Source organism: Loxodonta africana, chromosome 11 (assembly GCF_030014295.1).
Source record: "Loxodonta africana isolate mLoxAfr1 chromosome 11, mLoxAfr1.hap2, whole genome shotgun sequence".
Classification (NCBI taxonomy): Eukaryota; Metazoa; Chordata; class Mammalia; order Proboscidea; family Elephantidae; genus Loxodonta; species Loxodonta africana.
In genome coordinates, this window is record NC_087352.1 from 98,384,149 (window position 1) to 98,409,049 (window position 24,901).

The 24,901-nt window shown below is 39.5% G+C and overlaps 1 protein-coding gene across 2 annotated transcripts in view; it reads left to right on the forward strand.

Moving 5' to 3' along the window:
- YES1 (YES proto-oncogene 1, Src family tyrosine kinase) overlaps positions 1–24,901 on the forward strand; it is a 116,652-nt gene that overhangs the window by 54,135 nt on the left and 37,616 nt on the right. For both annotated transcript variants that reach the window (XM_064294700.1, XM_003406378.4), the window contains exons 2-6: positions 6,162–6,431; positions 9,958–10,057; positions 13,401–13,499; positions 14,945–15,048; positions 15,141–15,290. In XM_064294700.1, coding sequence (XP_064150770.1) covers positions 6,170–6,431; positions 9,958–10,057; positions 13,401–13,499; positions 14,945–15,048; positions 15,141–15,290 — 715 coding nt within the window. In that variant the 5' untranslated portion in view covers positions 6,162–6,169. The remainder of the gene's footprint in view (positions 1–6,161; positions 6,432–9,957; positions 10,058–13,400; positions 13,500–14,944; positions 15,049–15,140; positions 15,291–24,901) is intronic.

A 24,901-nucleotide genomic window follows, 5' to 3' on the forward strand; every position in this document is an offset into this window, starting at 1 on the left:
GTCTTTGGTTTTCTTCGTTTTCTCTTGCTCCAGGTGGGGTGAGACCAGTGGAGTATCTTAGATGGCTGCTCACAAGCTTTTAAGATCCCAGATGCTACTCACCACAGAAGAGTGTAGACCATTTTCTTTATAAACTATGTTATGCCACTTGAGCTAGATGTTTGCCAAGACCATGGTCCCTACAGCCGTCAGCCCAGTAATTCGGACCCTCAGGGAGTTTGGATGTGTCCATGGAGCTTCTGTGACTTTGCCTTGGTCAAGTTGTGCAGACTCCCTTAGTATCGTGTACTGTCTTACTTATAAGGGTGAATTTTACTGTTTGTAAATTATAACTTTTTAAAATGGAATTTAAGAAAAACAGTGAGAAATTGATACATCGAAGTATTATAAACCAAAAAACCAAACCCGTTGCTGTCGAGTCGATTCTGACTCATAGTGACTGTATAGTACAGAGTAGAACTGCTCCATAGAGTTTCCAAGGAGCACCTGGTGGATTTGAACTGCTGAACTTTGGGTTAGCAGCCGTAGCATTTAACCACTATGCCACTAGGGTTTCCTGAAGCATTATAGATATGAGAAAATCTTTATGATGTCTTAGTAATTATGTAATCTTAGGTTGCCATTGAATCTAACCTAAATGTAGAAATGATATTTGAGGATAAGTTGCATTTATTAGAAGACTGGGAAGGTTGGACAGATTTTCAAATATCAATTGGGCTTTCATATTTCTTTTTGTGATTTGCCTTTTAATAGGCATTCCTAATTTTCTCTGAGCTTCCCCCCAATATGTAAGAGTTGTCTATATTAAGAAGGTCAACCAATTTTTATATGTGTATGCGGAGAGAGCGAGTTAAAGCATTAACGAATTCAAAGCTATTTTCCGTATTTGGCATGTCTTTAGCTTCACTCAAGTGTTCTTGTCTCCACACCTGCCCCTCATTTGGAATAATAATAGTTAGATCTATTAGTTGTTGTTTTAATTTATGTCATGCTTGAAAAGACTTCTTCCAACCGAAGACCGTGAAATGATTCCCCTTTAGTTTCTTCTAATGCTTTCAGAAGCAGTTGCTTGTGTCTATTTAGTTTACGTTCCCTCACGTTGTTTTCAGCGTGTATTTAAATTTCAGGTCCTCCCAGTTGTGTTTTGATGCTTGCACTTAAGTGTTGTATTTTTAGAATGTACCCTTTAAGGTGGTGATCTGAAGATGTTCCAGCTCTGAGATTCTGAGAGTATATCTATTTTAATATTTATAGCTATATTTTAAACTAATATCATGTAGCCAAGGTTGTAACTGTTCAATCTGAGGCACTCATCTGATTCACCTACTTCCCTTTTGAATGTCATAGGAAGGGATGAAATAGACAAATAAGAATGAACTTTAAAAATAAGTGAATTAATGAAATCTACATTAATGCTTCTGCAGAAAGTGAATAGAATAGTGCAGATTTTGTAGTGTTAGTAAACCTACTGTCTTCCAGTCACATTGGTAGGCAGTACAGTGGATAAGAGATGAGTCAAGCACAACGCTTGCTTTTGAGAAATGTATTGCCAGTAGCTTGGTGGTGGGTTGGAAATTAGACTGGAGTCTTAGTTATCTAGTGCTGCTGTAACAGAAATACCGCAAGTGGATGGCTTTAACAAAGAGAAATTTATCCTCTCAGTTTAGTAGGCTAGAAGTCCAAATTAGGGCATCAGCTCCGAGGGAAGGCTTTCTCTCTGTAGGCTCTGGAAGAAAGTCCTTATTATTAATCCTCTGTGGTTTAGGAGCTTCTCAGCACAGGGACCCTGAGTCCGAGGATGCACTGTGCTCCTGGCACTACTTTCTTGATGGTATGAGATCCCTCTATCTCTCTGCTTGATTCTTTCTTTTATATCTCAAAAGAGATTGACTTAATATAGTCTAGTCTTGTAGATCTAGTGTTGCCTCATTAGCATAACTACCTCTAACCCTGCCTCATTAACATCATAGAGATAGGATTTACAACACATAGGAAAATCACATCAGATGACAAAATGGTGGTCAGTCATGCATTGCTGGGAATCACGCAGTGCTGGGAATCAAGTTGACACACGTTTTGGGGGGACACAATTCAGTCCATAACATTCCACTCTCTGGCCCCCCAAAATTCATGTCCTTGCCACATGTAAAACACAGTTACTCCGTCATGTCATAGCAGAAGTCTTACTTCAACTACAAGTCCAAAATCCAAAAATTTCTCTTCATCGGTGAAACCTAGAATACAAGTTATCTGATTCCTGGTTCCTTGGCCCCTTGGCCCCTCAGGCATCTCTGCCCACGTCTGCCCTGCTAGGGCAAATATTCCAAAGCCCTTTAGCTCCACTGATAAGTTCCCCACTCCTCTGTAAACTTCGGCTGGAAGGCACTCAACTCTCTCGCTGTGTGAGTCAGATCAGCAAGCCTACCACCACTGATAAGTGCCTGGATGCGTCGCACTCCACCAGGAACCCTCCTGTACAAAGGCACGCAGCGCTCTCACTCCGTGGGTTGGCTCCAGTGCTGTCTGGCACTGGTCTCTTGGTTCTGCAGCTGCCATTTCTCTGCTGCTGTCAGTACTCTGTTGCTGCTTCTTGCTGTCTGTGCCATCTCCAGTGTGACAGCTCTCCTCACTTCCTTTTGAGTCCTCACCAGAATTGTCTTTGATGTCTGTAATCCCACCAACAGTTTCTTCAAAGCAACAGTCTAGGCTTTTACCTTTAAACCTGTTGCCATCGAGTTGAGTCTACTCATGGCGACCGTATGGGATAGAGTAGAGCTGCCCCACAGGGTTTCCAAGGAGTGCCTGGTGGATTCGAACTGCTGACCTTTTAGTTAGCAGCTATAGCTCTTAACCACTATGCCACCAGGGTTTCCAGGCTTTTACTATTAAGCACTTTAAAACTCCTCCATCCTTTACCCATTCACAGCTTCAAAACTGCCTCCATATTGTAGGTATCTGTTAGAGCGGTACTTCACTCTCCCAGCACCAAATTCTGTCTGTCTTAATCTAGTGCTGCTGTAACAAATACCACAAGTGGCTGACTTTAACAAGGTGAAGTTTATTCTGTCACATTTTATGAGGGTCAAAGTCTGAATTCAGGGCTGCAGCAGCAGGGAAGGATTTGACCTTCCCCCAGAGTCAACAAGAGAGGGAAACCCTTCCCCTGGAGCTGGCACCCTGAATTCAGACTTTTAGCCTCATAAACTGTGAAAGAATAAATTTCTCTTTGTTAAAGCCATCCACTTGTGGTATTTCTGTTGTAGCAGCACAAGATAACTAAGACAGATAGTAAGCAAAAAACAAGATATGAAATAGAATAAGCTGAGAATCTCATACAAAAATCTCCCTAAACGTACATTGGAGGCTTCAAGGAAAATGATTTTTACCAATTACAGGGAAAGCCTAAATGGAAAAGTAATGTTTGTGATAACCATCAGTGAACAGACAGGATCTTAGCAGGTAGAGATGTGGGGAGAGTATTATGGACAGAAGCAATTAGAGGAGGAGAAAAATAGGGAAGCTCGGAGCATATGTATTTGAGGAACAGGTGTTTTTTTTTTTTTTTTCTTGAGAGCCTAAGTGTGAGAAAGTAGGAGCTAACTTTGGAGAGATAGAACACTAGGGTGAGAATTGTGCTTAATTCTGCAAGCACTGAGGTTGTGTCTGTTGATGGTAGCTGCCCTCGAATCGGCTCCAACTCACAGCACCCCCGTGTACAATGGAGCAGAGCGCTGCCTGGTCCTGCCCCATCCTGTGATCTGTTGTGGAGTGGACCTTTGTGATCCATGAGATTTTCACTGGCTGATTTTTCTTGGTTCGTCTTAGTCTGGAAGCTATGCTGAAACCTGTTCAGCATTGTAGCAGCATGCAAGCCGCCGCAGACAGAGGGGGCGGCTGTGCGTGAGTGCGTCAGCCAGGAATCCAACCTGGTTCTCCCAAGTGGAAGTTGAGAGTTCTACCTCTGAACTACCAACTCCTCCCATGTCTGTTGTTAGGATAGAGAAACGGCGTGGTGCTACACTGTCCCGTATGGTAGCCAGCAGCCACATACAGTCACTGAGACCTTGAAATGTGGCTGGTCCAATTTGAGATGTGCTGTAAAACCCACACTGGATTTCTAAGACAGTACAAAAAAAGAAGGTAACATCTCACTAACAGTGTTTATATTACGTGTTGAAATGATTATATTTTGGATATATTGAGTTATAAATAAAACATTATTAAAATTAATTTCACCTGTTGCCTTTTTACTTTTTTTTAATATGGCTGCTAGAAAATTTAAAATTATATATGCAGCTTGCATTTGTGGCTTGCACTATGTTTTTGTTGTACAGTGCTTGTATAGATAGAAGGAATAGGATCAGTGTTTGTTAGCACCTACTATGTGCCAGATGTTGTCTAGTACTTGTAATGAAGTTAATCCTCACAGGAAGCCTATGTCATTTTCCAAATTAAAACTGTCTCCTCTAGGTTAATTAAAATGTGAAAATTCTTTGAATTGGCTAATTTCATCTATCTTAAGTAAATGAACATTCTTGGCCAGAAAATGTTTGTGAGAATATACAAAACAGAAATGGTAGGTGATATTATCCCCATTTTTTAAGTTACTGAGGTGAAGAGAGGATAAGCAACATACTTGAAATTACTCTGGTAGTAAGTAGAAAGCCAGGACTCAAACTTGGGCCTCTCTGACTTCAGAGCCCATAGTTTCCCCAGCACATTGCGGCCGATAGTTTCCCCAGCACACTGTGGCATATTGTCATTGAGCCAGTGAAAGTGGTTGAGCTGGAGGGTGACATGATTGGAGCAGTGCTTTAGCAGAATTGGAATGAAGATACATGTGGGGGGAAGTTATGGCTTAATGTGTACAGAATTTCTGTTTGGGGTGATGAAAAGTAATAGTAATTTATGAATATAATGCCACTGAATTGTACACTTAAAAAAAGGTTAAAATGGCAGATTTCATGTTACATATATTTAACCACAATAAAAAAATTGAAGTTACATTAGTTGTAACAAATCGGAATAAATAATATGGCTAGTCATTTTAATCAGTTCAGCATGCAAGAGTGTGCAGTAAGGGGCCACCAGTTACAATGCCACCTGGGTGCAAACCACCCGGAGCCGTACTTGCAGAGTTGCCACCATCATTGCCTACTAGACTCTCACCTTGATGACTGTGTTGGTGAATATCATCTGTCTGTAGCCTCAGGGTTCAAAAATGGCTCTTTTGGTTATTTACTGCAAGACTTGGTATGTGCTTCCAGAGGTTTCTACATAGTCGTGGGACATTTATGATCCTAACTCCCGACCCCTTCCAAGATAAACCCATCTGACGTCTCTGTTTGCCGATGTTGGTTCCTGGTCCCACCCAACTAAACGGTGATGCTCACCTCCTGCACTGTTGCTCTCTGTGCCAGTCAACAACAGGATACCGTTAAAGAGCTATTCCTCAGGAGAATCTGGCGCACTGCGAAAGGAAGGGCATCTTGGTACTTCAGTTGTAAATCCTCTATAAATCTTACTGTAGCTGATCACATCATGGTTGTTTAGGATTCCAGCTGTATGAAACCTGACTCTAAAATTGATAAACTTGCTCTGTACCAGACTCTTAGGCCTGCTCTTTACCTCTACACATTTAAAGTTGACGTAGTGGGATCTGACACTGAAGAAAGGGGACAAGACATGTCTGAGATCCGTGAGCTGTGGATTCACTGAGGACTGGATGCTGCCTTAGGGGCAGGCCCTGCTTCCCCAGTGGAGGAGATTTGGTTCTGTAGATTCTAGCAAACATTTTCTGGTCAAGAATGGTCATTTACTTAAGACACATGGAAATACATGCTTTAATTAACCTAGAGGAGAGATTTTTAATTTGGGAAATGACATTGTTTGTAAAAAAAAGTCTTTGATTCTTTAATTGCAAACCATGAATTGACAATTCAGTGCTACTTTTTCAAAAAAGTGTGAATAAAGTACTTCACATTAAAAAAAAAAAAAGATAAGGGAAGGGAAGAGACTTCATTTTTAGCCTTTTGGTTTTTTTGTTTTGTTAATGATACTTTTTGCAGAGAAAAATGCCTTGTCTACTTTTGAGTTGAATCTTTTGAAGTATCCTGTATGTTAACGGCTTTCTCAAAATATTTACCTTATTGCTTTTGTAGATTTTATAATGGGCTGCATTAAAAGTAAAGAGAGTAAAAGTCCAGCCGTATATAGAACTGAAAATACTCCAGAGCCTGTCAGTACAAGTGCCAGCCACTATGGAGCAGAGCACACTTCAGTGGCACCATCGTCTTCAGCCAAGGGGACATCTGTTAATTTTAGCAGTCTTTCCATGACACCGTTTGGAGGTTCCTCAGGTGTGACACCTTTTGGAGGAACGTCTTCCTCATTCTCAGTGGTGCCAAGTTCATATCCTACTAGTTTAACAGGTGAGATTTCAACAGACAGTTCTGTTTTCAGTTTGAGAACATGACTTTGGGCAATACCTACATAAGGTTTGTTGTAAGAAAAATAACTTTCTTGGGGACTTTTAAAGTAATTATATGTGAAAATTATAGGCTCTAACAAAAATTGAAGTCTTATTGTATACATAATTGTTGTTCTGGGAGATTTGGTGATAATCAGATGATGATTATGTAATGGGTTATATTATTTTCTATTTCATTAATTCCTTATTCAAATGTTTATTGCATCTACTGTGTGGCAGGCTCTGGGGATATAAAAATTAAAAACATACCCCTCCCTCAAAAATCTTACAACTTCTCAGAATTGTAAAATGCTATCCACTATTAAAACATTATAGTAATCACTTAATAAATATTAATTAAATGGCAGTGTACTGATGATAATACAATTTTTCCACCAGATACTACTGATTTAAAAAAAAAAAAAATCGTGAGGCCTGGACAGTTTAAATTTTTTTTTTTTCTTTTTTTTGGAGTCACAAATAATAAACAGTAGAGTTTAGATTTGATGTCCTAGTCTAGAACTTCATTTATTATAACATCTTTTCAGAGAACAGGAAGAAGGAATAGCTGACAGCCTTTCATGGAGACAGAAATGCTGTAAAAACTAGGTTCAGAAACTTTAAAATAGAGCAAGAGAGCCACACTCTTTTGTAAAGGATCCCATATCAGCATGCTTTTCCCTGAAAGAAACAAAACTCAAGTGGCTTAAACAATAACTTAGGGTGAGTGCCAGGATTCCTTGATACAGCAGCTCCGTGATGTCAGTAGAGACTCAAGTTTCTTCCTCGTCTCTCCTGCAGTCCTTGGAGTGTCAGCTTTATCCTTTGGCTTGGCAAAACATTTACCACCATCAAACTGAGCAGCATGTGCCCTTATTAACAACCAGTAGGGCAAAAGAGAAGTCTCTTGTCCAAGCATGGACTAAAAGTTTTCCCTTCAGTCTGCCCACCCTTGGACCAGTGGCGGTAGCCAGAGGAATGCCATACCCTGATTATATTAGACTGTTCATTTGGGAGTTAAGATTGTAATCAACTGCTTGATGTCTGTAACACATAATTCCAGCCCCCAACCTGAAAGTGGTGAAGCCTTGGTGGCATTGTGGTTAAGAGCTTGGCTGCCAACCAAAAGTTCGGCAGTTTAAATCCACCACCTGCTCCTTGGAAAACCCTATGGGGCAGTTCTACTCTGCCCTGTAGGGTCACTGTGAGTTGGAATAGTCTTGATGGCAATTTTTTTTTTTTTTTTTTAACTCTAAGGTGGTTAAGCACTGGACTGCTAACCAGAAGGTTGACTGTTCTAACCCACCAGCTGCTCCACAGGAGAAAGAAGCAGCAGTCTGATTCCGTAAAGATTTACAGCCTTGGAAACCCTACGGGATGATTCTGCTCTATCCTGTAGGGTTGCTGTGAGTTGGAACTCGACTTGGTGGCAGTGGGTTAGGTTTGTTTATGGTTTAACTCTACCTCAGTAATAGATAGGTATCCATGATGATATTCTTCAGTCATTAGCAAAAGTTTAAATTATTTTCAGGATTATATTTTTGGGAAAGAGAATCATCCAAAATGGTTAAAGTTCATGTTGATACTTAAAGATATACTTCATTTACCTAAAGCAGTTTATTTATGTGAAATACTACACTGACAGGTATTCATTTATTAATTCAGCGAACATGGAGTATCTGTGTGCCAGGTGTAGAGAGGTGAGCAAGACAGACAAGGTTTCTGCCCTAATGAGGTTTACTTTATAATGAGGGTCTGGCAGCAGTTACCAAGTAAACAGCTTAACCGGATGGTTAATCATTCTTAAATGCTATGAAGGAACTACCTAGAGTGATCGGTGAAGGCCCTTTAGGTGACCAGGGAAAGGCACATTGAGGAGGAATCATTTGAGCTGAGGTTTGTTGATGAGAATGGCCTAGCCATGTGCAAAGCTGGGAAAAGAGCATCCTAGGGAGAAGGAATAACGTGTAATAGTCCAGGAGGTACGGGGGGCTCGGAAGTTTTGAGGACTAGTGGATAGGCCAGTGTGAGCAGAGAGAAAGGTATGATGGGGGACCGAAAGGTTCAGCAGAAGCCCAGGATTCCTCAGGACCCTGTAGACTTTGGTAAGAAGCCAGGGTTTATTCAGAGCCAGAAAGAAGCTCTTGAAGAGTTTTAATCGCAGATGTGCATGATTGAATTTCCTTTCTTTAAAACTGGCAGCTGTGTGGAGAATGAATGTTAGGAGTTAGAAGGCTGCTACTCCCAGCAGCCCCAGCGAGAGATGACAAGGACCTTTGGACTAAAGTGGCAGCGAGGAAATGGAACGAAGTAGATAAATAATGTATTTTAAAAGTAGAACTGACAGTCCTAGTAATGGGCTTGGCTTAAGCAACTGATACTAATGTCGTTTGTTTAGGTGGGAAGATGGAGGTAAGTACAGGTTAGGGGAGAAAAATCGAGAGTTTTGTAGCTAACAAGTTTTAAATTAGACATTCAAGTAGGTATGTCAAATAGGCACTTGATACATGGCTGTGGAACTCAGAGGAGAGGCCAAATAAATGAGAAAAACTGTGCGTGATTATATTTTTACCTTTGATTTTCTGTAACTTTGTATTTGGAACACCAAGTTTTATATTTCACAGCATTTTTACTTGTTAGTGTTCTTTGTAGTTTTACTACCTGCCTTTTATTCTACCGTTTTTTAAAAATACTGATGGATATTTTGAAAACTAATCATTGATTTGACAAGTTAATGGAATTGTAATGAGTAGAGCATGTAGACGTTCAGATTAAGAATGTCAGTATATTATGGGATGTTTTAACATGCCTTGAATAATTTTTAACGCTGAAATGCCATGCATATTGTATAAATCTGTTCTCTTCTTACTTTGTTTGCAAAGAATAGTTTGACTGTTCAGTGTGCTGATCGCTGAAGCATCTGCATGTAATGCTAACTGTGACACAGTTCTGTTTAGAATATGTACTTTATAATTTGTGTATCAGCCGTGCCGTTTAGTTTGTAAAGAAAAACTTGCCATTTTTACCTTTGTGTTAAACATGTAATAAATAATCTTACAAAAACTCAGTTATTACTGTTAATGATTAGTCTTATGAACAAAAACGTTCAGCCATTCATTGTCTGTAGGACATTGGGCAGGTCAACACCAAGAGTTTATAATACTCATTAGTGCTTTTTCTGCCAGAGAATTGATTTGAAATCTGTCTTCCCAAGTCAGAGATGTTGCTACTTTGAATCAAAATTAAATTTGTTTCTGTGGGTCTACAGAATTTTGGAATTTGTGGAGCACAAGTAGTTTCATGGAATGTGTCAAAAGAACATCTTATAAACTTGAAAACTTCGGCTGCCCAGAGCCCCAACTTCTAAAAAATGGATTCTGGAAACTAGGAGAAAACTATCCTTAAGTTTTTTCTTTTTTTTCCTGACAGTAGTGTTCTATTTCTTCTTTGTTACCAATTTACCATGGCTGCTTCTTTTTCTCCAATAGGTGGCGTTACTATATTTGTGGCCTTATATGATTATGAAGCTAGAACTACAGAAGACCTTTCATTTAAGAAGGGTGAAAGATTTCAAATAATTAACAATACGTAAGTGTTCTGAGTGTTTTTTGAGGGAGAAACACAGAGAAAACCTGGTCTTCACGCTGAAACAGCTGGGCTGGTTGGTTGTTTTTGCTCACTGGTCAGGCAGTGCGCTTGGTTTCCTCAGATATGTGGCGAGTACGAACGCCCCAGCCAGAAGCCACTGCTGCCCCAGGTTGTGCTGCTGCGGTTCTGCCGCAGACGGTGGAGACTTAAGGGGCAAGGTCATTGACGGGTTATATGCAAATAGGTACATTACTTTTTCAAAAAAATCTTCATAAAGAGAATTTTATGTTCTATTGATCTAAGTACAGATGATTGAAGATCTTACCTGTTTTCTGTTAAAAAAAAAAAAAAAAAGGAAAAAGCCTGAGTAAAACACTCCTGTACTCTAAAACTGACCATATTAAGTTGCTTTTTCCTTATGTGACTCTTGGAGTTTTTGTCATTTCAGTGGCCCATCATAGAAAATTTGTTGTTTGTTATGGAAAATAGATTCCATAATTTTGTTGATAGGCATAAGAAATCACTTTATAACTTCTGGAATAATGTATCTGTTGTCTCTTGTTTCCAGTCATGTTTTCTTCCATCCCTAGTCCCCATCTGCTACCAGTTGTTGTTCCTGAACATAAAACATGATCATGCCTCTCTGCTTTAAATTTCTTCAGTAGCTACCAGTTGTCTCCAAGATAGAACAGAAGCAACAGCGGTCATAGCCACCTTTCACTGCGAATTTACTGTCTGCCCCTTTCCTTTCTCACTCCACTGCCCAGCCACACTGAGGCGTTTGCACTGGGGTTTCTCATCATCTCCATACCGTCACACATACCAGTTATTTTTCCTGGAATGTGACTTCTTATCTCTCACTCCATTTCCTTCCTTTATCTCGCTAACCTCATTCATCCTTTCAAAAAAGTAGTTCATATATCCTTTCTCAAGGAAACCTTTCCAGTCTTCTTCCCCATTCTGTCGGGCCCAGCCCCCACCCTTGCTTGATAGATTTCCCTCTTTTGTGTTTATATATAGCACCACCCTGTGCAAACCTCAGCCATAGCTCTTAATACAACTTTGAGTTATAATTTGTCACTTGTCATTGTCTTAGACCAGTGATTCTCAACTAGAGGCTGTCACCCAGGGGACATTTGGCAATGGCTGGAGACATTTTTGATTGTCACAGACCAGGAGGCTGCTACTGCCATTGAGTGGGTAGAGGCCAGGGATGAAGTTAAATATCTTGTAATATATGGGACAGCCCCCCACAACAAGTAATTATCCAGACCAAAGTGACAGTCGTGTTGAAGTTGAAAAGCCATGCTCTCAGGTCGTCCTTGAGGGCGAGGACTGTCTTTTTACCTGTTTATAGCACACACTATCATAGTCTGTCACTTAATTGGTATTGTAATAAGTATTTGAATGAACCAGTAACTGGGTTTTGTGTGCCATCAAATCAATTGCAACTCATAGTGACGCTGTATGACAGAGTAGAACTGCCCCAGTGGGGTGTTTCAGGCTGTAATCTTTACAGAGACAGATTGCCAGGACTTTTCTCCCTCGGAGCAGCTGGTGGGTACAAACCACTGACCTTTTGGTCAGCAGCCAAGTGCTTAACCATCGTGCCACCAGGGCCCCTTAACAATTGCTTAGCAGGATCAAATGCAAAGTTTTCAGTTTGCATATCTGAAAGTGCTTAATATATACTACCCCTTGCCAATGACTCAGTTCTGACGCATAGCGACTCTACAGGACAGTAGGGCAGTGTAGAACGGCCCCGTAAGGTCTCCACAGAGCAGCTGGTGGATTCAGACTGCTCACCTTTTGATTAGCAGTGGAGCCCTTAACCACTGCACCACCAGGGCTCCAAATATATACTAACCGAAACCAAACCTGTTGCCATTGAGTTGATTCCAACTAATACCGACCCTATAGGACAGAGTAGAACTGTTCCATAGAGTTTCCAAGGAGCACCTGGTGGATTTGAACTGCTGACCTTTTGGTTAGCAGCTATAGCGCTTAACCACTGTGCCACGAGTGTTTCCTAATGTATACCAGGAGACTGCAATTCTAAGAGACTACAAACTGAGGTATGAGTTTATAAATATTTGAATTACCAAAGAATTTTCTTTTCATTTTCTAGGGAGCAACTTCACCTCACGTATTTGTAAGAGGAGCCGTGGTGGCATAGTGGTTTAAGTGCTCAGCTGCTCACTGAAAGGTCAGCAGTTTGAATCCACCAGCTGCTAAAATATCAGTTTAGACAGTATGTTTTCAGGGCTTATCACTAGTAAAGCAAAACACGCACTTAATCTTTAGTAGTTGACTGTAAATATCTCGTCCTCACTAAAGACTGATAATATTTGCTCTTTTCACATTAATTTTGAAAAATTAGGACTTACATATTACTCACATATAGTTCTCAGGCCCTGAGAACTATTTAATTTTAGTCTTATTTGGACAATATTTTTGTAAATATACTTTATTCCAGGAATTCAGTTTTTTAGCATCACTGCCCATTGTTAATATTTTGGCTATAGGAGTGCTAGGGCACCCTGACTTTTTTTCTAAAATGACTTTTAAAAAATTTACAATTTTATGTACTGTTAAAAAGAAAAATATTTGTCAGTAAAAAAAGAATGAAGTACCAGTATGTGCTACGATATAGGTGAACCTTGAAAAAATTTCACTACGTGAAAGAAGGCAGTCACAAAAGACCACATCTTGTATGATATCATTTATATGAAGTGTCCAGATAGACAAATCCATACAGAGAGAAAGTAGATGATTAGTGGTTGCCGGGGCTGTGGGGAGGGGATGGATGGGAAGTGACTGCTAACGGGTACTGGGTTTCTTTTTGGGATGACGAAAATGTTCTAAAATTGATTGGGTGGATGGTTACACAACACTGTGAATATACTAAAAACCACTAAATTGTACACCTTAAATGTGTGAGTTTTATGGCACGCAAGTTATATCAATAAAACTTTCAAAAGGAAGCATTCGGTCAAAAACTGAGTAACTGGAAAGATTTACCTCCCAAATTGCTTTATTTGGTATGGTATATCATTTTAGGTTGAAAGAATTATTATAAAAAAGAGATCTTATGACTGAAGTTAAAATGTGATTTTTTTTGTTGTTATTTGGAGATGTATGCAATTATGCTTTGCTTCTTATTCTCTTAATTCATGTAACCTATTTTTGAATATTCTTTGAGCCTAATTCTTGGTTAAATTAATGTATCAATAAGACCTGGAAATAATACCTCTTGTCTACTTCAGGTACAAGACAAAGCTGCAGTATGTTGTGTCGTGGGAAGTATCCTGTGTTGTGGTAATTGTTGTTTGGTGTGTTGCAGGGAAGGAGACTGGTGGGAAGCAAGATCAATTGCCACAGGAAAGAATGGTTACATCCCTAGCAATTACGTAGCGCCTGCAGATTCCATTCAGGCAGAAGAGTATGGCATTACTTCATATTTTATTAATTATTTTGATTTTTAAAATGTTTTAATGCCCATCATACTTGGCCACACTTTACACACACACGCTCACGCACTCGTCTTAACACGGCTAATGTATCGTATTAATAGGAGATGTTACTTGGAAATTAATAACTAAGGCATGGCGTCCACTTAGAGGAAGATCTTAATGAATCTGCATTAATAACAGTACAAGTTGTACCTGGTCTCTGTTCTTTATTATTCCGCTTGTTTTTTAAAATTCCGTGAACGTTTTCGCGTCCTGCAGATTTTCTCACTTCAGATTTGACCTTCAGTTACGGTATTAGATCAGCGGTGACTGGTGGTGGTTGTGGTTATGTGGGAGAGTTGTCCTTGTCTTTCAGGAGGTACACACTGAAGTAGTTAGGGGTAATGATTCAACATTCTTGCAACTTAATTGGTTGAGAAAAGATACACACATGTATGTACACAACCCACGTGTATGTACACATAGAGAGAATATGACAGTAGAATGTTGACAATTGGGGAACCTGGGTGAAGCATATGTGGGAGTTCTGTGTACTATTCTTACATCTTTTCTGTAAGTTTGAATTTATTAAAACAAAAAAAGTTAAAAGTTCACGTTCAGTGACAAATCTTACTTCTAGGTCAAACCAGGTTCATCCAGGATCCATAAATACCACTTCATTTTCATATCACAACACTTAACACAGTGCTCTGTACGTACTAGGTGCTCTTTCAATATTTGTTTGCTTTTATTAATGATATCGTGTAATTTGCCTCCGTAATGTTCTGTTCTACTATGGCACTAGTTTTCTGTTTTGTTCTTTTGTCTTCGCTATTACCTGAGCTTCTTAAAAGCAGAGACTGTCATTTTTATTCACAAAATTTATTAAATCAAACCCAAACTAATTTAGGATTCCTGATAATTTGGGTATGGTACACATGGGGCCACCATGAGTCTGAAGCAATTTGATGGCAGGGGGTTTTGTTTTTGTTTGTTTTTTAATACTGGCATCTTATTGAACACAGATTATCACATTGTTGCCAGCGAACCACTTCGATTCTTCCTGTTGTAGTCTTGCTGTTTCCATCTTCATGACAGGAAAGATCTGTCTGTTACTGCTGCCTTGCCTTCTGCGCTTACTATTCCTGTGACTGACAGGGAAAGTTCAAGAAACATGTTCAGTAGTCAGTACATGGAAATAGTATGACAGAATATCCTGCCTCAGGTTTTTTTTTAATATTCTTATTTAATAAATAAAAATCTTTAATTGTGCTTCATTATATTTTAAACTATGTCCCATAACAGCTAAAAATTTTACTTAGCATTCTAAATCTGTTCTTTGTCATCCTCCCTACCCTACTCCGTTCTTTGATACTGCTGTATAACTTTTTTGGCCCTTACACCTTTCCAACTGAAAACACTTCATTTTTTCCAGATGGTATTTTGGCAAAATGGGTAGAAAAGATGCTGAAAGATTACTTCTGAATCCTGGGAACCAACGAGGTATTTTCCTAGTAAGAGAGAGTGAAACTACTAAAGGTACGACTATTGTTACACTAACATAAATATAACAATTTCCTTGGGCAGTATTTTGAGAAAGATATAGTAAAAGTAGTCATTTTTCCTCATAGGTGCTTATTCCCTCTCTATTCGTGATTGGGATGAGGTAAGGGGTGACAATGTAAAACACTACAAAATTAGGAAACTTGACAATGGTGGATACTATATCACAACCAGAGCACAGTTTGAGACTCTGCAGAAATTGGTGAAACACTACACAGGTAAGTGAATACTTCAGAGGTAACAATCATTTCCTTCTGTTTAGGAGGACAGAATCCATCTCTTCTTACCTCTTAATGTTTAGCACAGTACTTCACACACACTATACGCTCAGTAAATGTCTTTTGGAGGAACAAATGTAAGGAACATAACGAAAATAAGGAACAAGTATACTTGATTTATAACCTGAATTGTGTTCTTGGTTGATGTGTTGAAATCAGGCAGTCATCATTTGAGTCCTCATATCTTATTGGCATAGTGTTTTGGAGTTCCATTTCATAACACAGAAATACCAAGATAGATGGTGAACATAAATTTAAGAAGAGCAAAGCAAGTATTTTATTTATGTATACTTATTAAATTTGTAAAACTAAACATTTAACATAAAAAGCTATGTCAGATGTCCCTTGGGTCTCCTTCCCTTGACAGACTAGAGCATATAAGAATTCCTGAAGACCAAATCCACTGAAATTTGGTCTGAAGATGCATTTTCCTGATGAATTACCCTGTGGCAATTACAGACATCCCTGGTAATGTCTTCTTCAGTGACACCTGACTTTACACTGAGTCTGTCAGGTCTCTGCAGTCTCAACGTTGATCAAAAGCGTTACCAAGCAGTGCCATCATTTTGTAATGGCACTGATTAGAATGTGAATTTTTGTGATTACTTAATGAGAATGGGAGGGAAGGTGTCTTATTTACAATAAGAAAGTAAAAGCAGAATTTGCAAGTCAACCCATTATGAATGCAAGATTCCCTATCTTCGTGTCTCTTTTATTTAAAAATTAATCCCCTAACCTGGAAGGCATTATGCTGAGTGAAATTAGTTGCAAAAGGACAAATACTGTATAAGACCACTAGTATAAGAACTTGAGAAATAGTTTAAACTGAGAAGAAAACATTCTTTTGTGGTTAGGAGAGGGGGGAGGGAGGGAGGGTGGGAGAGGGACATTCACTACTTAGATAGTAGATAGGAACTACTTCAGGTGAAGGGAAAGACAGCACACAATACAGGGGAGGTCAGCACAACTGGACTAAACCAAAAACAAAGAAGTTTCCTGAATAAACTGAATGCTTCAAAGGCCGGCGTGGCAGGGGTCTGGGGACCATGGTTTCAGGGGACATCAAAGTCAATTGGCATAATAAAATCTATCAAGAAAACATTCTGCATCCCACTTTGAAGAGTGGCGTCTGGGGTCTTATACGCTAGCAAGCAGCCACCTAAGATGCATCAATTGGCCTCAACCCACCGGGATCAAAGAAGAATGAAGAGCACCAAGGACACAAGGTGATTACAAGCCCAAGAGGCAAAAGGGGCCACATGACCAGAGACTACATCATCCTGAGACCAGAAGAACTAGATGGTGCCTGGCTACAACCGATGACTGCCCTGACAGGGAACACAACAGAGAACCCCTGAGGGAGCAGGAGAGCAGTGGGATGCAGACCCCAAATTCTCATAAGACCAGACTTAGTGGCCTGACTGAGACTGGAAGGACCCTGGTGGTCATGGCCCCCAGACCTTCTGTTGGCCCAGGAGAGGAACCATTCCCGAAGCCAACTCTTCAGACATGGATTGGACTAGACAATGGGTTGGAGAGGGATGCTGGTGAGGAGTGAGCTTCATGGATCAGGTGGACACTTGAGGCTATGTTGGCATCTCCTGCCTGGAGGGGAGATAAGAGGGTGGAGGGGGTTAGAAGCTGGTGAAACGGACACGAAAAGAGAGTGGAGGGAGAGAGCGGGCTGTCTCATTGGGGGAGAGTAATTGGGGGTGTGTAGCAAGGTGTATATGGGTTTTTGTGTGAGAGACTGACTTGATTTGTAAACTTTCACTTAAAGCACAATAAAAATTATATAAAAAAATTAATCCCATAAATAAAGGACATTTTCCTTGATCTTTGCCATGCCTCTTAAAGGGCAGTGGTTATTAGAAATAACAATTGATGGTAGCATTCTCTTTGGGAAGAAATGAAGCAGAGTGGTTAAAAGCACAACTTTGGACTGAGGTTTGAGAATCAGCTCCATCACCTACTAGCTGTGTGTGACCTCAGGAAAGTTGCTTTACTTTTCAAACTCTCATTTATATTAGATATTTGTTAAGTGCTGAATTAGCATAGTAACTGGAACATAAGTATTCAGTAAAGAATAACTTTAAAAACATATTTAGCAAGTGTTATTTTTTTTAATTTTTTATTGTGCTTTAAGTGAAAGTTTACAAATCTAGTCAGTCTCTCATACAAAAATTTATATACACCTTGCTATATACACCTATACTCCTAGTTTCTTTCCTTCTAATGAGACAGCACACTCCTTCTCTCCATCCTCAATTTCCTTGTCCATTCAGCCAGCTTCTGTCCCCCGCTCCCTTCTCATCTCCCCTCCAGACAGGAGCTGCCCACATAGTCTAATGTGTCTACTTGATCCAAGAAGCTCACTCCTCACTAATACCATTTTCTGTCTTATACTCCAGTCCAATCCCTGTCTGAAGAGGTGGCTTTGGAAATGGTTCCAGTCTTGGGCTAACAAAAGGTCTGGGGACAGTGACCTCCGGGGTCCTTCTAGTTTCATTCAGACCGTTAAGTCTAGTCTTTTTATGAGAATTTAAGGCCTGCATCCCACTGCTCTCCTGCTTCGACAGGGGCTCTTTGTTGTGTTCCCTGTCAGGGCAGTCATTGGTTGTAGCCGGGCACCATTTAGTTCTTCTGGTCTCAGGCTGATGTAGTCTCTGGTTTATGTGGCCCTTTTTGTCTCTTGAGCTCATAATTACCCTAGTGTCTCTTGTGTTCTTCATTCTCCTTTGCTCCAGGTGGGTTGAGACCAATTGATGCATCTTAGATGGCTGCATGCTAGCGTTTAAGACCCCAGACGCCACTCTGCAAAGTGGGATGCAGATTGTTTTCTTAATAGATTTTATTATGCCAATTGACTTAGATGTCACCTGAAACTATGGTGCCCATATCCCCGCCCATGTTATGCTGGCCTTCGAAGCATTCAGTTATATTCAGGAAACTTCTTTGGTTTTAGTTTAGTCCAGTTGTGCTGACCTCTCCTGTATTTTGTGCTGTCTTTCCCTTCACCTAAAGTAGTTCTTGTCTACTATCTAATTAGTAAATACCCCTCTGCCTCCCTCTCTCCCCACACTCTTAACCATCAAGTATTTTCTTCTGTATTTAAACTGTTTCTTGAGTTCTTCTAATAGTGGTCTCATACAATATTTGTCCTTTTGCAACTAATTTCACTCAGCACAATGCCTTCCAGATTCCTCCATGTTATGAAATCTTTCACGCATTTATCATTGTTCTTTATTGATGCGTAGTATTCCATTGTGTGAATATACCATAATTTATCCAGTCATCCGTTGATGGGCACCTTGGTTGCTTCCATCTTCTTGCTGTTGTAAACGGTGCTGCAATAAACGTGTGTGCATATATCTGTTTGTGTAAAGGCTCTTATTTCTCTAGGATATATTCCAAAGAGTGGGATTGCTGGACCGTAAGATAGTTCTATTTCTAGCTTTATACGGAAGCGCCAAATCGATTCCCAGAGTGTTTGTACCATTTTACATTCCCACCAGCAGTGTCTAAGTGTTGCAGTCTCTCCACAACCTCTCCAACATTTATTATTGTGTTTTCTGGATTAACGCTAGGCTTGTTGGCGTGAGATGGAATCTCATTGTAGTTTTGATTTGTATTTCTCTAATGCCTAATGATCGTGAGCATTTCCTCATGTATCTGTTAGCTACCTGAATGTCTTCTTTAGTGAAGTGCCTGTGCATACCCTTTGCCCATTTTTTAATTGGGTTATTTGTCTTTTTGTAGTTGAGTTTTTGCAGTATCATGTAGATTTTAGAGATCAGACAATGACCAGAAATGTTCTAGCTAAAAACTTTTTCCCAGTCTGTAGGTAACCTTTTTACTCTTGTGGTGAAGTCCTTGGATGAGCATAGGTGTTTCATTTTTAGGAGCTCCCAGTTATCTAGTTTCTCTTCTGCATCGTTAGTAATGTTCTGTATACTGTTTATACCATGTATTAGGGCTCCTAGCGTTGTCCCTGTATTTTCTTCCATGATCTTTATCATTTTAGATTTTATATTTAGGTCTTTGATCCATTTTGAGTTAGTTTTTGGGAATGGTGTGAGGTATGGGTCTTGTTTCTTTTTTTTTTTTTCCAGAAGGATATGCAGTTATGCCAGCACCATTCATTAAAGAGACTGTCTTTTCCCCGTTTAACTGACTTTGGGCCTTTGTCAAATGTCACCTGCTCATACGTGGATGGATTTATGTCTGGATTCTCAATTCTGTTCCATTGATGTATGTATCTGTTGTACTAGTACCAGGCTGTTTTGACTACTATGGTGGTATAATAGGTTCTAAAATCAGGAAATGTGAGGCCTCCCACTTTGTTCTTCTTTTTCAGTAATGCTTTACTTATTTACCTGGGGCCTTTTTCTTTCCATATGAAGTTGGTGATTTGTTTCTGCATCTCATTAAAAAATGTTTTTGGAATTTGGATCAGAATTTCGTTGTATCGACAGATCGCTGTTGGTAGAATAGACATTTTTACAATGTTAAGTCTTCTTGTCCATGTGCGAGGTATGTTTTCCCACTTATGTGGGTCTCTTTTGGTTTCTTGCAGTAGTGTTTTGTAGTTTTCTTTGTATAGGTGTTTACATCTCTGGTAAGATGTATTCCTAAGTATTTTGTCTTCTTGGAAAACTAAAAAAAAAAAAAAACAAACCCAGTGCCATCGAGTCAATTCTGACTCCTAGCGACCCTATAGGACAGAGTAGAACTGCCCCATAGAGTTTCCAAGGAGCACCTGGCGGATTCGAACTGCCAGCCCTTTGGTTAGCAGCCATCGCATTTAACCACTACGCCACTAGGGTTTCGTATCTTCTTGGGGGCTACTGTAAATGGTGATGATTTGATGATTTCCTCTTCGATGTTCTTTTTGTTGGTGTAGAGGAATCCAACTGATTTTTGTATGTTTATCTTGTATCCTGATACTCTGCTGAACTCTTCTATTAGTTTCAGTAGTTTTCTCGAGGATTCCTTAGGGTTTTTTGTATATGAAGTCATCTGCAAATGGCAGTACTTTTACTTCTTCCTTACCAATCTGGATGACCTTTATTTCTTAATCTAGCCTAATTGCTCTGGCTAGGACCTCCAGTACAATGTTGAGTAAGAGTGGTGATAAAGACCATCCTTGTCTGGTTCCCATTCTCAAGGGGAATGTTTTCAGACTGTCTGAATTTAGGCTGATGTTAGCTGTTGGCTTTGTATAAATACCCTTTATTATGTTGTGGAATTTTCCTTCTATTCCTTTTTTGCTGAGAGTTTTTTATCATAAATGGGTGTTGAACTTCGTCAAATGCCTTTTCTGCATCAATTGATAAGATCATGCGGTTCTTTTGTTTTATTAATATAATGGATTACTTTGTTTTTCTAATGTTGAACCTTCTCTGCATACCTCCTATGAATCCTACTTACTCATGGTGAATTATTTTTTTTGATATGTTGTTGAGTTCTGTTGGCTAGAATTTTATTCAGGATATAGGTGTGTAATTTTCTTTTTTGTGGAGTGTTTACCTGGTTTTGGTATCAGGAGTATGCTGACTTCATAGAATGAGATTGGGAGTATTCCGTCCTTTTCTATGCTCTGAAATACCTTTTGTAGCAGTGGTGTTAACTCTTCTCTGAAAATTTGGTAGAACTCTGCAGTGAAGCTATCTGGGCCAGGGCTTTTTTTTGTTGTTGTTGGGAGTTTTTTGATTTCCTTTTCAATCTCTTCTTCTGTTATGGATATATTTAGTCGTTCTACCTCCATTGTGTTAGTTTAGGTAGGTAGTGTGTTTCTAGAAATTCATCCATATCGGTTTTCAAATTTGTTATAGTTTTTCACAGTAGTGTAATATGATTGTTTTAATTTCAGTTGGGTCTGTTGTAATATTGCCCAATTTCTTATTCAGGTTATTTGCTTCCTCTCGTGTTTTTCTGTTGGCAGTTTGGCCAATGGTTTATCAGTTCTGTTAATTTTTTCAAAGAACCAGCTTTTGGTCTTTCTCTATTTCATTTAATTCTGCTCTAATTTTCATTGTTTGCTTTCTTCTGGTGCCTGGGGGTTTCTTTTGTTGATTGCTCTTTGTTCAAGTTGTAGGGATAGTTCTTTGATTTTGGCCCTTTCTTCTTTTTGTATGTATTCATTTCTTGATATAAGTTGACCTCTGAGCACTGCTTTAACTTTGTCCCAAAGGCTCTGATAGGAAGTGTTTTCATTCTCATTGGATTCTGTGAATTTCTTTATTCCATCCTTGATGTCTTCTATAACCCAGTCATTTTGGAGCAGTGTATTGTTCGGTTCCACGTGTTTGATTTCTTTTCTCTGCTTTTTCTGTTATTGATTTCTACTTTCCTGGCTTTATGGTCAGAGAAGATGCTTTGTAATATTTCAATGGTTTGGATTCTGCTAGGGCTTGTTTTATGACCTAATATGTGGTCTATTCTAGAGAATGTTCCACGTGCACTAGAAAAGAAAGTATACTTGACTGCTGTTGTTTGGCGTGTTCTGTATATGTCTGTGAGGTCAAGTTGGTTGATTGTTGCATTTAGATCTTCCGTGCCTTTATCGAGCTTGTTTCTGGATCTTCTGTCCTTCACCGAAAGTGCAGTTTTGAAGTCTTCTAATATAATTGTGGAGCTGCCTATCTAACTTTTCAGTGCTGTTAGAGTTTGTTTTATGTATCTTGCAGCCCTGTCACTGGGTGTATAAATATTCAATATGGTTATGTCCTCCTATTATATTGTCCCTTTAATCATTATGTAGTGTCCTTCCTATCCTTTGTGGTGGATTTAACTTTAAAATCTGTTTTGTCAGAAATTAATGTTGCCGTTCCTGCTCTTTTTTGATTGTTGTTTGCTTGATATATTTTTTTCCATCCTTTGAGTTTTAGTTTGTTTTTGTCTCTAAGTCTGTGGTGTGTCTCTTGTAGGCAGCATATAGACAGATCGTGTTTTTTAATCCGTTCGTCCTCTCTCTGTCTTTTTATTGGTGCATTTAGTCCATTTACATTCAGCATAAATACGGATAGATATTAGTGCTGTCATTTTGATGTCTTTTTTTGTGTGTTATTGACAGTTTCTTTTTCCCACTTAATTTTTTGTGCTGAGTAGTTTATAGATTGTCTTTTTCTCTTATCCGTTGTTGATTTTGTTTTTGCTGAGTCTTCATTTTTTTCTTGTATTTTATTTTGATGGGTAGGATTATTAGTCTCCTTTGTGGTTACCTTAATATTTACCCCTATTTTTCTAAGTTTAAACCTAACTTTTATTTCTTTATATTGCCTTTACTTCCTCTCCATGTGAAAGATCTGTGACGACATTTCTTAGTCCCACTTTATCGTTTCAACGTTATCTTCTTTTACATGATGACATCGCTGTTTCCCTGTTTTGAGCCTTTTTTTAATCTCGGTTTATTTTTGTGATTTCCCTGTCTGGATTGACATCTGGTTACTCTGCTCTGTGTTCTGGTCTTCGGTTGATATCAGATAAATTACTGATTTTCTTACCAGAGATCTCCCTTTAGAATTTTAGTTTTGGTTTGATTTTTATGAATTCCGTAAACTTTTGTCTATCTGGAAATGTCCTAATTTTGCCTTCATTATTGAGAGACAGTTTTGCTGGATATATGATTCTTGGCTGGCAGTTTTTTCCTTCAGTGCTTTATATTAGTCACTCCACTGCGTTCTTGCCTGCGTGGTTTTTGCCAAGTAGTCCGAGCTTATTCTTACTGGCTCTCCTTTGCAGGTGACTTTTCGTTTATCCCTAGCTGCTCTTAAAATTTTCTCCATTTCTTTGGTTTTGGCAAATGTGATGATAATAAGTCTTGGTGACTTTCTTTTAGGAATCTACCTTACGTGGAGTTTGATGAGTACCTTTGATAGATATCTTCTCATCTTTGATGATACCGGGGAAGTTTTCTGCCTAGAAATCTTCAATAATCCTGTCTGTATTTTCTGTTATCCCTCCGTGTTCTGGTACTTCAGTCTCTCGTAGGTTATTTCTTTTGATAGAGCCCCCCATGATTCTTAGGGTTTCTTCAATTTTTAAAATTGTTTCAACTTATTTTTCTTTGAATTTATTGGTGCCAAGTGTTTTTTCTTCAGTCTCACTAATTCTGCCTTCCACTTCCTCAGTTCTGTTCCTTTCTATTGAGTCATCTAATTCTGTAATTTTATTGTTAATCTTCTGAATTTCTGATTGCTGTCTCTCTTTGGATTCTTGCAGCTTATTAAATTTTTCATTATGTTCTTGAATAATCTTTTTAATTTCTTCAGCTACTTTATCTGTGTTCCTTGGCTTGTTCTGCGTTTTGCTTGATCTCATTCCTGATGTCTTGAAGAGTTCTGTGTATTAATCTTTTATATTCTGCATCTGGTAGTTCCTCGAAGACACCTTCATCCAGAAGATACCTTGACACTTTTTTTTGAGAGTTTTTTGTAGCAGCCATGGTCAGCTTCTTTATATGATTTGATATTTACTGTTGTCTCCGAGCCATCTATAAGTTATTGTATTAATTTATTTTATGCTTGCTTACTGTATCCTAGCTTCTTGCTTTGTTTTGTTTTGATATGCCCAAATAGGCTGCTTGAGTGAGCTATCTTGATTATTTTCGCCTTTGATGCTCTACCATCTTGTCACCAGATGGCTAGAGCTGTTTCCAGATATATGAGCCTAGGAGTCCATTCACTTTTCTTGTATCGATTCAGCTCAGGTTTCTAGGTAGCTCATCATCAAGTGTGTGGTACAGGCTCTGTCCTACAGTCTTAGAGGGGCAGGGGTGATTGGTATAGGTATAGGTATCTGGTTGTAGCTGGAGGCCACGCTCTGAACAAGGAAGGGGCTAACAACCATCCCCCGAGTGTCTGAGAGAAAAGCGTGTTCTTGTTCCCTAGAGCACACAGGTGGGTGGGTTCTGCAGGTGGACTATAGGCACCCAGTGATTTTGGTTGTAAGGACTGGAAGGTACCACTTATCATTGAACCACTGTCACTGGTGGCTAGGTGACATGGGTGAAGCCACCAGTACTTAGGCCCTTGACGTGGGCAGGCAAGGAGTCTGTTTTCTTGGCAAAGTGGCGTCAAACGTAAAACACCCACCTCTCCACCGCACAGCTGAAACAGTTGCGTTTTGCCAACAAGGGTCTGTTCTTCTGAAATGGGCATACACAGGTCTATGCAGGATTGAAAACTCTTCGAAGTCTGCAGACTGTACCTGGACAGGAACTGCTTCTGTCCTGAGCACCCCAGCTTAGTGGAGCTGGCAGATTACCTTTTCTCGCAATTGTGAATTTATTCCTTCTCCATGGCAGGGAGAGTGGCTCAGGGCGCGCAGCAGGACCAATCTCAAGCCCAGAGAAATTGACAGGCGCTGAAGCCAGCTTGGGGGCTGGGGGTGTGGTAAAATAAACACAAGTACTTATCTTTTGCTGAGTGCACCGTTCCTCTCTGGTTTCCGAGGTGTGAGTTAGCTGTGCAGCTTGCTGTCTTACTCTGAGGAAACCACGTCTGAAATGCTACTGCCAACCCTGCTGAGGTCGCTACAGGGAACGGTGC